Below are 16,230 nucleotides of genomic sequence, written 5' to 3' on the forward strand. Positions count from 1 at the left end.
ATAGGTTTGGAAAATTCTTATGCATGGAGATGGTAGTTAAAATATTGGAGATTTGCTGGTGATGTATTATGGAGTCGTCATGGCAGTAGAATTAATTAATTGTTCACCCATGCAGTGCTCCCTGCCACTCTTTCTACAGCATAGATCTTGGCTGCTTGAAATCGTTAATTTTGTTCAAGGGAGGTCACAGAACTTGGACATATGAGGTGGAATAATGGATAGGTTTTTTCAGCCCTGTCCCACTGTATCACCCTGTTGGTGATACGCTGCTACAGCACAGACTCGAAGTGTGGGAAGACAGGCACACCACTTGGAAGATGCTTTAGAATTTTTTGTTATGTCATTTGAAACACCTTTCCTCCATTGATTCTGTGCCCTTTCCAATACATTTTTTTGTATAGTCACTGTCTTAGACCCATAGAGAAAGAATAGGGATTGTTGCTTCTAATTCCCTTTACAAAGAGATACCCTTTTGGCTACCTAATTAATTGAAAGAAAACATAGTAGAAATATATTAGCCTCTTTAATATTATGGAGAAGAGATTACGAGGAAGTGATTTGCTTAATTTTAAGGCATGGTGTTCATTGCAATGACACAGCAACAGGTGTGCTCTGGCCTGGACTATTCTGGGGGCTGTTCTGTTACCACCACCATGAGGTCCCTGCTTCACATTCTGCCTCTCGTTTCCTATTTTTCTAAGCTTGGTGGAACATGCTATTGTTTACCCGTTGACTCGGGCTAGGTTTTTGTCTGGCCTGTGACACGAGTCTGGTGCGAAGCTTAAGATTTGACAAACTGCAAAGAATTACTTGGGGCCAGATTTCCTCTCAGGCAATAGTGGGGACACAGTCCTTGGCAGGCAAATTTGAGGCTTCATAGTGTCTCCCGGAAAAATTCACAAACCTCTTTTTTCAGATGAGATTTGCCAACATGGTCACTGAATCATGTGATGGGGTTGGGAATCATTGTTGGAGGGATAGGTTGTGTCGAATACAAAGAATGTGTGATAAGGGGCACCTGGGTGGCTCAGTGGTTAAAGCCTCTGCCTTCCGCTTGGGTCATGATCCCAGGATGCTGGGATCGAGCCCCGCATCGGGCTCTCTGCTCAGCGGAGATCCTGCTTCTTCCTCTCTCTCTCTGCCTACTTGTGATCTCTCTCTGTCAAATAAATAAATAAAATCTAAAAAAAAAAAAAAAAAGAATGTGTGATAAGAATCACCAGTAGGGCTTATTTGTTGGAAACTATAGGAGTATTCCAATTCATGTATCCGTTATGGACTTTGGGGGTGAACCACACTTCCACAGGAGATACTGCTATCAAAAGACACATGTCATGTCCCTCATGTGTGTTAGGGCAGAAAAAGGGTTGAGAAGCATGATCTAAGAAGTGTCATTCAATTTGAAGAGGTTAGGATATGTTTCCAACTACATACTTATTTATCTATGATTAATTTTAACAGATGTCTGTCTCCACTCCTGTGGTACTTAATAACCACAGAGAAATTCTCATTTTAAGTGTTTGGCAGTTTTGGAATGGGAAAAGAGCTAAAAGGACAGAGCAGTTGAATTTGTACAGGCTTTCTCTTTTCATTACGTGCATGATGTTTTTTTCATGAAAATGAAGAAAATATTCATTTTTGCAAATGCTATCAATCTTTAACAATCAAAAATTCACTTGGCAAGAGAAATAGTGTAGCTCTATGGAATTGTGGTTATTATTACATTGTTTTGTTTACTGTAAACCTGGCTTAATATTGGTAAATATAGCGTAGCAGAAACTGAACTGTTGTGAGCTATCTGGGCATCAGTCCAAGATATCATTAAAAATACTGCCTCAGACTAATTTGGGTTTATGAATAATATTTTGTTAACAGCTCAACTGAAATTGAGCCACATGGTGTAGCTTAAAATTCTGAATCCACAGGATAATGAGAGTAGCATAAGTGTATAGTGCATACTTAATATTCTGTATTTGAATGATAAATTTATATGTAATTTTGTATTAACCTTTAAACTCTAAAGTACCCAAATGCTTAATATGATTTGATGTTTTTAAACTTTACTTAACGGTGTTGTTTGCTAAAAATTTGAATCCTTATAAGCTAACATATTATCTTATTGGTTTAACAATCAAACCTAAAGAGTAAGGAGAGGTTTCTTGAACAAATATTAAAAATGAGCTTTTAGCACCCATTTTGGCATATGGATGTACAAAAAGCTGGAGTTTGTTACTGTTCACCAAAAAGATCAAAGGATATAAAGTTGTTAGAAAGGTCCAGTTACTTAATTCATTTATTTTAATAATGAAATATAATAACTATACCTTAAAATAGGTTATAGAGATTATTAATGTTTGTTTACAAATTATTATGTTAGGTATAACAACGGAATGAGGTTATAAGTGACATGATTCAAAAGAAAAAAATCCCTATTTAGATGTATCTTTTCAAGAGAAGATATATTTGTCTTTTTTTCTTTGTGTGCTGTTTAGTTGAAGTTCTTTCTGAACAGACATGTATGAAATTCCAATGACAAGATATGGGAAGAGTTGGTTTTCTGTTACTATTGGTGTGTAAGATATTTTTGTAGTGAAACAATATGTGCATTATTTAAAGAAGGAATGTTAAATACATCTCTTCTCAATAAATATTTTATTCATTTTCCAGGTTAGCACTCTACGTATATGAATATCTGCTCCATGTAGGAGCTCAGAAATCGGCCCAAACATTTTTATCAGAGGTATGTTTGATATATTTTCCATATTTTACATTGATATCTTATATAAGTGAATGAAAATATTCTGTAACAATTATTTTAAAAAACTACTATTGTGTATTATATAGTAACTGCTTGGTTATCAGTATCCCTAATACAGTCTTTGATTATTTGTCATCATTTTTAGTGTCCCATTTTCATGCCAATAACCGTCCACTCAACTTTCTAGTCATTTTTTTACCCCCATAGAAATAGAAACTAATATTAGCCTTGGCAGTAATAATCAAGAAGGCAAATTTGCTTAAGAAAAAAAAAGACAAATGCCTCCATATCTTTAGTTTTAGCTGTATCTTATTTTGGCATTATTCATAATTTTGTAAAATATGGTTTTGTTTGTTTTTATTTTGTATGGATAATAGTGGATTGATGACTAAATTTCAGTTAGAAAACATTTTGATCTTATTTCAAGTTCTTATTTCTTTTCCTAATTCCTCCACATTTTTTGAAGTTTGAATTTGAGCCTTTAAAATACAATGGTACTTTCCTCTTTTCTTCCTCATTTTATATAATGATGAGGATGAGGAGGATTTTATTGAGTTCTTTCATATGCTAGGCACATAATGTGCCAAAGTAACTTATATTATCTCTAATTCTAACAAGAAATTTGTAAGGCAGATGGTATTATTCCTGTTTTACTGATAAGAACAATAGGGCTCAGAGAATTTATATAACTGGCTCATGGTGATATAGCTAAGTGAGTTATGGAACTGGAATTTAAGCCTAGATCTATGTTTATTTGAAAGCTTTTGGTTTTCCCCCATATTTGTGCTGTACAGTATGGTAACCACTAGCTTTATATGGCTTTTTCAATGCTTGAAATATGACTAATCCAGTTGAAAAGTGCCAAAAGTATGAAGTACACACTGGATTTTGAAGATTTAGTGTGAATAGAAGAACATAAAGTATCAATAATTTTAAAATTTTGATCTCATATTGAAATAATATTTTGGGTATATTGGGTAAAATTAAATATATTACTAAAATTAATTTTACCATTTTTTTCTTTTCTAATGTGGTTACTAGAAAATTTTAAGTCACATATGCAGCTCTCATTTGTGGCCTGTGTTTATAGTATATGAGACAAGTCCAGCTTGAAATAATGTCTCTAGTTATTTCACTAGTTTGACCCCCACCACATCAGGAACATGACAGGCACTCCCTTGAACAAATTGCCCTCTCTGCCAGAGGTGCAGCCTTCTTGAGATTCACTTGCTCCAAAAACAAATGCAGAAGTAAACAAACATAGTAAACACACATAGATACCCAATCTTTTATCTAATTAATTAATATATGTGAACTGTTAGGGCCTATTTGCAAACAGGGAATTTGGGGTATGCTTAGAACATAGAAGAAATCGATTGTTTTACATAGAATGAGTATATACAGTGTAAGAAAAATTGGATTTTAAGTTTTGTTCAAAATGAAACAGAAATTTCATCTCATGAAATCATTAATTAGAAGACTTTGTATTTCACCTTGCTACCCCACACTCACTGTTGTTATAGGGACTGAAGAGATTGCAAAAGTAATGCTCTTAATATTTTTATTCTTAATCACTGCCAACTTAGAAGATATTTAAAAGAAACCAAAGCCAGCTATGGAGATTTACAATTTTTATTTTAATGCAGTTGAAAACTTGATGAAACTTGATGAAAGGGTTTACTGTTCTCTTTCCTTAGATCAAGGAGCATTTTGAATTAGTCAACTTGCTGAATCCTTGGGGGTTCCCATAACTATATATATATATATATATATTTTTTTTTTTTTTTTTTTAACCAACATTGTAAGATGTCAGAGCCGTGATTCTTAGACTTCGTGAAAAAGAAAAATGTTACTAACACATTTAAGAACATTGACTTAAATGGATTGTGTGGATCAAACATAACTAGATTGAAATAACTAGATATTATACCTGTATACCCTGAATTGAACGGAATATGGATATACAAAATTTCTAAGTCTATTTGGTAAAAATGAACTTATAATTTCAGAAGAGATTCACACTTTCCTGACAAGTATTTACCATGATTTTATTTTCTCTGGCTTCATTTGGAATACAAAACTGAGGATTTCTCTTAATTATTAGTGTGGTTCAGTTTCACAAGAGGAATCAATTAAGCTGAAAAGAAACTATTGTTACCAAGAAGATACAGTATTTCTGGACTTTGAAGATTAGTGTATGTCATTCCCAGAACTATTCTTTACTTTGTAGCTTGCCAAACTCCAAGCAGACTGTGAAAATGCATTCTAATTACCTAAATAACCAATATAGCGTTTTCCGCATATAGAGGACAGCTAGGTTAATTGAGGTATGAGTTTCCCAAAATGTAAAAGAACAAGTTATGTCTATTTGGACTTAACAGTAAATTTCCAAACATTTTCAAGTAAAAGAAACAAGATGAAGTATGGCATTTACATGGAAACCATTGAACATAAAGGAACATGGTGCAATACTATATATTTTTGTGGGTACATATTTATGAGTGTAACATATAGTAAAAAGTTTGAAAGAATATACATGCCAGACTAGTTTCTGAGAGTAGGGATTTTAAAGGAATTAAAGGGGAATTTTATCCTTACTTTTATACTTACTTATATATATATATGTGTACATAAACATATGTATATATATATACACACACGTATATATGTGTATATATATGTATACCCTATTTTCACTTTTATTTATTTATTTAAGATTTTATTTATTTATTTGACAGAGAGATGGCAGTGAGAGAGGGAATAAGAACAGGGAGAGTGGGAGAGGGAGAGGCAGCCTTCCTGCTCGGCAGGGAGCCTAATGTAGAGCTTGATCCTGGGACCCTGGGATCATGACCTGAGCTGAAGGCAGATGCCTAACAACTGAGCCACCCAGGCATCCCTGTACAGTTATTTAAAAATAAAAATAATAGAAGAGAAAATACAAAATTATCTCAATTTCAAAATGGAACCTAGAAGTAGATTTGTGACAGGTCATTGCTAAGTACACCCTAGAGTTCTGAATAATTTCGGTTGGCTAAATTTCAGTACCTTTCTATAATCTTCCTCACACTAAGTTTCGACAGTAACTAGCTGCTTGTATTTGCCTATAAATACCATAGGCTTCTGTCACCTGGGCTTTACTTTGCCTAAAATCCCTCCCAATAAGGAGAATTTGCTTCTCCTTAGGAAGGTTTTCTCAGGGCTGAAGACTTTTGCATACTGTGCCAGGAAGCTTGGACTTTATCTTCTGGCAAAAGGGAGCTTTTGATGCTCTATAAATAAAAGAGAAACGTTGTTTGGTTTGTACTCTGGTGTCTGTGTCAACGGCAGTACCACTTTTCCTGCTCCCCAACTATGGTTAATAAAGGAAGGAGAATGTAATCTTTTAGGGCTTTGTACCCTGTTTAGCATTGCTTTCTCTCTTACTTTCACTTGGATCATATAGAAAATTAAAGGCTGCTTGTTGTAGAATGACTTCTTAAATAGTTTGAGAAGTAAAGGACAATCTTATCTAAGTTCTCGTGAGTCTATCCCCAGATTTTTTACCTAATTCAGGACAGTTTAACAAGGAACTTAAAGAAAAACTAGGAAGACCTGTTTATTTGGGTTGGGTATTGTGATACAAAGGAAATGATTAAAGTGTCAGCAATCACTCAGATATTCAATGTTCTTACCCTGGTTTAGGGCAAAGTAGAATACTTCTTCCCATTTTGTCATTCTCGGTCAGGATGAATGAGGATATTGGTGATTATGACATTAATGAGCTTTTGAATCAGGATTTGCTGTGTTGAGCCACCTTTTTTTAGTGAGGGTTTCCTCTATAGGTAAAGTTATGAAAAGGTCACATTGGAACTCTAGACATCATCTGAAAAAGTAAGATGTGTATCTTAGAGCCCAGTCTTTTACTAAGTTTGGCCTTTTTTTTTTTTTCCCCCTAAAAGTAGGCTCTACAGTCAGCATGGAGCCCATTTGGGGCTTAACTTTAGGACCCTGAGATTAAAACCAGAGCTGAGATCGAGAGTCAGACCCTAACCATCTGACTGTCCACGTACCCCCATGGGTTTGGCCTTTCTGATAATGCCCTTGGCCTGGGTTATCAGGAACTAAACTGCTCTTAATAACTTTTGTTACCAGCCAGAACAGAGCCTAGAACAATTAGCCCAGCTAGTTTTTTTTTTTTTCCTTAATTAAAAGAGATCGCATTGAACTAATGATAGAAATCACATTGCTACCCAGGTTATGTTAACTAGCTCATTGTTATATCCGAATGATGATAGATTCTAAACTAGTACCTGAATCCCAAATAGAGTTTCTACAGTTCGACGTTTTCTTACCTCCATTAAGACAAAATTGAGCATTCTTTTTTTAAATTTTGATTCAGTTAAGTACCATATAGTGTATTATTCATTTCAGAGATAGAGCTCAGTGATTCACCAGTCTAAATACCCAGTGTTCATTACCTCACATGCCTTCCTTAATGTCCCTCACCCAATTACCCTATTTCCTCATATTGAACATTCTTTAGAAATAGTCTCTATGTAGAACTCTTCCTCAGCTTTATCTTTTATTATCTTTTATTTATGTTATTATCTTACAGTATTTAATAATTACAAATAGAATACTAAGAAATCTTTACATTCTATGTCAATTTTTGTTACTTTGAATTCATTAGAAACTATCCTTTTTCTGGTTATCTCATTTTATTATGCAAAGGTAATTCCAATTTCCTCCTTAAATTTTACGTGTTATTTGTCATGCCTCAGAATGAGGCTTCGTGACCTTACCAAATACAATTAAGAACTAGATTGTTGCAGATACCAAGGATTTTTTCCTTCTTAAGAATTTTACATTGTTTATGATAATAGCCCCTATTTGCCATAAGTTAGCCAGTACGTTACCCAGAAATAGTAGCTTAAAAACATGTAGCAGATTGCTTCTTTAGATTTTATTAAGAATGCTAAATTATTGAGGCGCCTGGGTGGCTCAGTGGGTTAAGGCCTCTGCCTTCGGCTCAGGTCATGATCCCAGGGTCCTGGGATCCCCACATTGGGCTCTCTGCTCTGCAAGGAGCCTTTTCCTTCTCTCTCTCTCTCTGCCTGCTTGTGATCTCTGTTTGTCAAATAAATAAATAAAATCTTAAAAAAAAAAAAAAGAATGCTAAATTTTTGAACATTACAGACTCTAAAATTTTGTTCTGCTTATCTTTCACTGAAAAGAAAAAATAAAAATTTCCTAACCAATTTCTTGAACTTTAGTTTGGAGTCAACATAGTATGTTAGGTAAGAGTAATTGCTTTGGGGCCGGCCTACTGGGTTTGAATTATTTCACCTACTTACTTAGTCTTCTTAATTATAAAAAGAAGATAATTGTAATAATACTTTAAAGTTGGGCTGAGGTTTAATGAGTTAGTACCTGTAAAAGTGCTTAGAAGGGCCGAGCATATAGTACATACTCAAAAGTGCTATTTTTAAACTTCTTGACTAATTCTTTATACCTTGTGTAGTTTCTGTACTGGAGTAGAAATATAAATATATGTCTTATGTGTACATGTATGTTCCAAGTATCTGTCACTTGGATGGCCTGAAATTCTCCTGCCTCCTCGAGTTACCTTTCCTATCAAAACAGCTCCAGCTCTACTCCCTAATATTACAGGTTCCCACAAGTTCTCTCTAACATGTCTCGGGCTTACTAGGGGAAGAAGGGCCTGGAGGTTCTCTTGCTGTAATTTCTTGCTCCCACCAAGTATTACAGCCCCACTGCTCCTCCTCCTTATGTTTGCTGTCTTTTCTTTGTCTGAGTTTCATATTTCTCTTATAGCCTCCCAGCTCCACTGGGTTGTGGCTCTTGTATATAAAAGATTGTTACTGAAGATTAGGGGAAAATTGAATGGTATTCAGCCTTGTACAGTACAGGAAACATGAACTTGAATATTAAACATTAACTTTTTTGTTCTCCTTGCCATAGGAATTTCTTACTAGCTATTTACCTGAAGGCTCCCAGTTGTCTTCTGTCTTGTTGTCTCCTCACAACTTCTCCCATTGTCGTCTTTTCTGAATTCTCCTAAACATCTCAGACATCTTCTTCCTGGGAGATTATTAGCAGCCTCCTGAATTATTGTTATTTTATTATGTGGCATATTAAGTATTCATTCTCTACTTTCCAACCATTCCTAGGAGCCTCTACTTTTCTAGCCCAAAAAATAAAAACAAAAATAGAAGGGATCCATCAGGGAGTTTTCCCAATAAAAGACATCATCTGCACAAGTAGCTTGTATATCTCAGCAGCTCAGTCTCTCACCTGGGTGTAGCCTTTAAGAGGATTTCTACCTTCTAGAATAGAACAGTGCTATTCCATAAAACTTCCTGTGATTAGGAGATGATTTCTAATCTGTGCTTCTAGTAAATTCTCCACTGGTTTCATGTGACTATTGAGCACTTGAAAAGTGACTAGACTGAATGAAGAACAATTCATTTGAATTTAGAGAACCACATATGGCTTGGGGATACCATGTTGAATAGCACAGTTTTGGATTATCTGCTTTAAAGTTGGATTAGATTTTTCTTCCCGTTATATGTCTATTTGGTTAGTTTTTTAAATTAAAATGAAGTTATTCTTTTTTTTTTTTTTTACATTTAGGTTAGTATATAGATGCACCTGTACATGGAGAATTTTAGAAAATTAGTGGGAATGGTAGGTTATATCTAAATTAAAAGACTCGAATTTTGTCTAGGAACAAATAAATATATTTGCATATATATGTACACATATATGTGTACTACTGCTGTGCTATTGCTGGTGCTGTAGAAGTGGGTCTGGACCATTCAAAGAGGTCCCACATTGACAAGGCTAGGACCTCTGAAAAGGAGCTGCAGACATCCAGAATTGTCCCATGCTGTAGCTGCTGTAGCTATTGCTGTTGTAACCAGCAACTAGTTCACTTTTGGAGTCACAGGCAGGAAGCCTCTCCTCTTCCTCCTGCCATTGGATCTCCAGCTAGTATTCTTCTAATGGCAGAGCTGAACAGGAAACTAGGAAACGTAATTTTCACAATCCCAGCACTTAGTGTAGAATGGACAAAGAAGAGTGAGTGTGGGGTTGAGCGATATAGGTAATATTCCAGTATTGCCGGATGCAAGTAATGATGAAAAGCTAAGCAAGTGTGTATCTGTATATCTACGTGTGTGTATCATTCTTTTCCTTGTTTATATAAATACTAATTTACTATACACACTGTTACATGCTTTAATTTTTGTTTCATGTGTTTGACTTAAATTGTTTTATAGTGGTTGTTCATGAAACTTCATAATTCTTTTTATGGTGGTAGGGTATTTCATTCTATGAAATGTGCCATAATGTATTTCACCAGTCCCCTACTAATAGACATATGGCCGCTTGGGTTGTTTCTAGTCTTTTGCAAAGACTAGTCTTTGGTCAATTAAAAATAATGCTTTACTGAAAATTGTTATATATATATATATATATATATATAATTTTGCACACATGAGCATATTTATAGGATAAATTCCTAGAAGAATTGCTATATCAGACAGTATGAGCATTTATAATTATAATTATCACTTATAACCCATATGGCATGTCTTACCCCTGCCAGTAGACTTTCTGTTCATTCATTGTTTGGCTCTCCACTTGTACAGAAATGCTGAAAATGCCAGGTCATACAGTAGAGACACAGCATAATCACAGACAAGGCCCTCTAATGTAGAATATGGCAGTGGGAATGGGTATTGAGATTTATCTGTAAGTTATAGGAGAATACAGCTTTGAGCTGGGCAAATGACGGAAGGAAGGGAGGTGGCTGACCCAACAGCTTTAAAAAGGCTTAGGATGAAAAATGTGTATCGGAGCTGGGGTAATGAAAGAAGGAAAAATAGAATAAAGAGAGAAATAGTTTCCATACAGGTCATTCAAATACCCAAAAAAGGCTGAAGCCCATGAAAGTCAGTACAACAGAAAATGCCTTTCATAAATAGCAGAATTGTTTCTAAAATGGCCGTTGACATTTAGAGGTATTTTCAGGCCATTCCTCAACCATGTCCATCATTAATACATGTTTAGTAAGAAAAAAAAATTAAACTATATAGATGAATATGATTTTAAAATGAAAGTCTTCCTTTACCCTTTTCCAGAGATTAATAGCCTTAAGTTTGATATGCTTTCTTTAATATGTACGCACCCGAATGCACACATACATATATGCACAATTTATTTTAAATAGAGAAGGTTTAGGGGTACCTGGCTCACTCAGTTGGTTAAGTGATTTCAGCTCAGGTCCTGATCTGAGGATTGTGAGATTAAGCCCCATGTCACACAGTGTACTGGGTGTCGAGCCTGCTTAAGATTCATTCTTTCCCCTCCCACCCCTTCCTCCAGTAAAAAAGTCACTAAAAAAAAAAGTTATACACTATACATATTGTTCATAATCTTCCAAATCTCAAACTTGAAAAGCCAATATAACATGGCTCTCTTTCCATGTAGATATGTCATATTCTTCTTAATGATTGCCATTCTTCTATAGTATGTAAGTATAAAATTTTATTTTACATTCACAGTTGGTGAATGCTTTCAGGTTGTTTCTAATTTTCATTGTTTCTAACAATGTGGCAATGAATATGCCTTAGTTTTCTATAGATCAGGGTTCTACAGAAACCTGGTTCTGTTTTTCTTAGCATCATCTCATGCTTCCTATAAACAAATAATACCTAAAATAGTAATTAGTTTGGAGGCCAAAAACAAAAACAAAAACCCAATCACTATGGAAACATATTCTTACATATAACCATTTCTTCTCAGGAATAACCTAAAGCATTAATTGTTGTTTTTTCGATAACTATAAAAGGATGGCTTTTGTGTTACTTTCAATATGATGGGCCAAAATTTTAGCTGTGTCTGCCACTTACTTGGAATTTAAAGTGAAAAATGTGAATGTTATATAGTAAAGACTATTATAAGGATGAAAAAGATGATATATGGGAGGTATTTTGAGCTGCTCTGATGAACACAAGACATAATACTGTTGAAAATACAAATGGAAAAAAACAAACGCATTACTTTTAAACTTCTTTCACAAAAGTCCATATTGAGTGTAAACTGTAGGTACTTTCCTCGATTACTTTTGCTTGTGAAAGTGCAGGATGGAACTGCTGAGCACCAGCCATAACACAGGAGGACTCACGTTAGACTGCGTAGATCCCTCCTCCAGCACGGTTCAGCAGTGAGATCTGGTCATGCCACTTTAACTGTAACCCAAGTCATTTCACAGTCTCCTTTTGATTGAGCATTGTTCTGTCTGCTTTATTTTGTAGTCATAATCTGTCAAGTTAGGATAAACTGAGATTAAATGTAGGGATGCTCCCTTGAAAAACTTGCTGTTTATATACTTAGGATGATTCCGGGGATTAGAAATACTTATGTGTCTGGGACATCTCTGTAAGGTTCATTATTACGCCATTTCAAGAAGACACCAACTAGTGAACAAATGGTAGAAGAAAAGATGGAAAGATGAGAAATAGGTTTTTGACTAAGTTATAAATTTAACAGAACATCAGAGTTTCATTTATCCTCAGACTCATGAAGTACTACCATTTCTTATTTTTTCATGAACCAAGAAGGTAACAATAATAATTAACAGAAATTCAGATAGAAGATAGCATAGATAAAAAAATTATTTGTATTACTCTTAGGAGAATTCAAGTTAGGATCTGGCTTTTATTTATATAATATAACATGTTTTGGTTCATTGTTGATACTTAGTCTATGAATTCAAGTTCATTAATCCCTAGGATTTCTTCTTTAGCTGTTTCAAAAAATGGCTATCACATATATAATTTCCTCACTTTCAGAAAATTTTGTTTTTTGAGAGCAAATTACTTTAAAGTTCCCATTGATTTACATTTTCTATGTTTAAGAACTCTTAAAAAATGATGATTCTGGTGATTTTAGTTTCCTTAGAGAGTTACCCCTTTTCTTTTTTTTAACATTTTGGGCTACCTTCTCAAGTCCTATCCTAAAACTTTTATTTATTTATTTTAATCCTTTTGGGACAAGAATTTCTAGGTTCTTCCACAGTAGGTGATAGAAAGGATTCCTTAATTTTTTTTTTTAAATTTATAATTATGTGGTTGTTTACTTCCTAGATATGTTAAGGGCCTAAGGGCATATTTTGCTGACTGGAATTGTTAAATAATTTTTAATTAATTATTTTTAGAGAGAATAGGAATGCACATGTGCCTGTTGGGGGAGGGGCAGAAAAAGAGGGAGAGAGAATCTTAAGCAGGCTCCATGTCTAGTGCAGAGCCCTACCCAGGGCTTGATCTCATGATCCTGAGCTCATGTCCTAAGCTGAAATCAGGAGTTGGACTTTTAACTGATTGGACCACTCAAGCATCCCTAATTATTTAAACTAAAAAACGAAATCATACTTACACATAAAGATTGTTGTTGTTGTTGTTTTCAAGTTCTTATTTATTCATTTATTTAATTATTTAAGCAATCTCTATATCCACCATGGGGCTCGAACTCAGGACCCTGAGGTCAAGAGATGCATGCTCTTCTGACTGAGCCAGCCAGGCGCCCCTGCCTAAAGATTGGTTTTGAGGGCTTTCTGGATCACCTTAATTGAAATTATAGCTTACTTCTTACTGTTTTCCATTTTCATTGCCCTCCTTCCTTGCTTTGTTTTTCTCCTTAGCATTTGTCACTTTCTACTTCTAATATAAAAATAATTTCTGTCCCTCTCCTTTTTATATTTTGCTTTTTTTTGTTTATGATATGTCTTCTGTACTAAAGTATCTTCTTCTTGAATGCAAAAATTTTTATCTTTTGTGTTTACTGCTATCAGTGCTTAGAAAAGATACTGTATAAATACCTACCCAGCTTTCCAACTTCTAAATTTAATTTGTAAAGAGTATTTAGTCAGAAGTTTCAATTTTTTAGAGATATTGACCTTGTTTTCAATTTTTTATAGTGAACTCCAACTCATCTGAAATATAAATATAATATATATAAATATACATGAATATATATGTAAATATATATCTAAATACAAACATTTGTAAAGTTAATATTTCCATCCTGTTGAACTCTTTTTAAAAAAATTTTAAAGGATTGATCTATTAGAGAGAGAGAGAGTGCGAGTGTGGGAGGAGGAGTGGGAAGGGGCAGAGGGAAATGAAGAGAGAGTCCTAAGCAGACTTTCTGCTGAGGTTGGAGCTCAGACTCATGACCCTGAGATCATGTCCTGACCTCAGTGAGTCAGACGCACAACTGACTGTGCTACCCAGGTGCTTTTTTGAAACTCTTACTTTATGGAAGACACATGCCTTCTTCCTCTCCATCCCCTCAAATCAGGAATTTATTTAAAAACTCGATCCTTAAGGTGTAATTTGGAGTCTGCACATATTAATTCCAGTCATTTGCAAATTCCTTGGTTAGTAGTAATAATTGATTTTCGTAGTGATGTTAATAATTGTGATTTTGATGTGCCTTAAGGTCCTGAAATTCCTTAGGTTCCAGAAGTCTCTCCTAGAAGTCCTGGCACAGTGGGAAGCAAATTCAGGAAAGTAATGGTGACATCTTCTCAAACTAGCCAATCAATAAATTACTATGTAAAATGAGTACTTAATAAAACTTGAATAAATGGTAATATGAAAATGATTAAAATCTTATATATTACCTTAGTATTTTAAATGGGAAAATATTGGTTTGAAATATTTGTGGAAAAAGGTATTATTAGGACAGTATTTAATATCTCTTTTATTCATTTTAGATAAGATGGGAAAAAAACATCACATTGGGGGAACCACCAGGATTCTTACATTCTTGGTGGTGGTAAGTATCTTTTATTCCATTTTTATTAGATCGATGATGTATTTCAGTAGGCCTGCACTATACCTGTTAATAATTTCATGCTTCTTTTTTATTTACTTATTTTTGTTTTCTATAATTATTTTATGAGAGGTAGCACTTAAAAAAAAGCTCAAAACCAGCTTTAGTCTTCTTTAACTTAAAGATAGTACTATTGAGTGAAGCTGGAACTGGGTTTGGTATATGGAATCTCCTACTCCAAGTATGGTTCTGTTAGTCAGCTTAGGCTGCCATAATAAAATACCATAGACTACATGACTTCTACAACCTAACTTTCTTTTCTCACATTTCTGGAAGCCGGACATCCAAGATAAGCTGCTAGCATAGTTTGTTTCTGGTGAGGTCATTCTTCCTGGCTTTTAGATCCTCATGATCTCAACTATACCTGAGGATACTGAAGTTAGAGGCAGTGGTGAATTTTTAGGACAGTGAAGAATAGTCCAGAAGAAAAACTGAAAGAGTTCACTGTAGATTCAGGGATAGAGCTATGTAGGTACACTAAAGAGACCACAGACTACTAAAGGCCAGTTGATAGCAGAACTTATACATTTCACTCAAATACCAGAATGTCCAGGTCTGTGACTTTTCTGCAAATACAGTGCAGTTCAGGTGTCCACGTGAACAAGCTACGCTGTTTGTTTACATTTCTTCAATTTAGAAACATTTCCTGCTCAGTGGCTTTTATATTCATCTCTCAGCATCTTAATTAAAAGAGAAAAACAGAAGCTCTCTTCTTGTGCCAAGCACATGGTTTCCTTGGCACGTTATTTAATGCCATCATCTTTTTAACCTCTCTCCTGAAAACATGCCTTACTAAAGGTTCTGTGGTGAATGGAACCGCACTTGATCAGTTGTGGTTGTGGGTTTCCCTTGTTTGTCTCACATATGTATGGCAGGAACAGGTGCAGTCCTTTGGCTCAGAGCTGTTCCTGTATTTGGAACAACGGTTTATTGCAGTTAAGCACTATCATTGAGTTGTTTTCCTGGGGTTTAAGACTAAGCTGTTATAATGCATATCATAAAAGTCAATTTCTCATTTTATATAGTATGTATTTATGATATCTAGATCTATAGTATAAAAATTCAGCTGTTTGCCAAATGTAATTGAGTCTTCTCACCTGTGTACACCTTATATTTTGTATGTTTCCACTTAGGTCTAAAAGTAGTGTAAGAAACCAATTTAGGAGTCTGTCCCTATTGGATTAGTGAGCTAACAAAGTGAAGATTTTGAAAATTTTCCATTAAAGATTTAATTTTATTTCTGTGCCTGTTTCTCTTTCGCTCCATTTCTTGTGAATTTAATGTATTTTCATACTATTGATAGTTGATAATACCTCACAGAATACTTTAGCTTTTTCGGTCTTAACTATCGGAAGATATAGGTCTTAAATGTCATTTGCTCTTCCTTTTTCTATGGCTCTAAGATTCAAGGGAACTCTTATTCTGTGGCTTTGATGTTTTAACTAATTTTAATTTGTATGTAGTTGGAGATATCAAAGATATTTTAAACAATGGGCACATACGTATTTTATTTTATTTATTTATTTTTTTATAAGTGTACTCTTTTTTTTTTTTTTTTAAGATTTTAT

General features: G+C 34.5%; 1 protein-coding gene across 4 annotated transcripts in view; it reads left to right on the forward strand.

Moving 5' to 3' along the window:
- SSBP2 (single stranded DNA binding protein 2) overlaps positions 1–16,230 on the forward strand; it is a 296,195-nt gene that overhangs the window by 77,414 nt on the left and 202,551 nt on the right. For all 4 annotated transcript variants that reach the window (XM_004759144.3, XM_004759145.3, XM_004759146.3 and 1 more), the window contains exons 2-3: positions 2,668–2,740; positions 14,544–14,605. In XM_004759144.3, coding sequence (XP_004759201.1) covers positions 2,668–2,740; positions 14,544–14,605 — 135 coding nt within the window. The remainder of the gene's footprint in view (positions 1–2,667; positions 2,741–14,543; positions 14,606–16,230) is intronic.

The sequence above is a fragment of the Mustela putorius genome, unplaced genomic scaffold (assembly GCF_011764305.1).
Source record: "Mustela putorius furo isolate JIRA1106 unplaced genomic scaffold, ASM1176430v1.1 tig00537350_pilon_pilon_pilon, whole genome shotgun sequence".
NCBI classification, from domain to species: domain Eukaryota; kingdom Metazoa; phylum Chordata; class Mammalia; order Carnivora; family Mustelidae; genus Mustela; species Mustela putorius.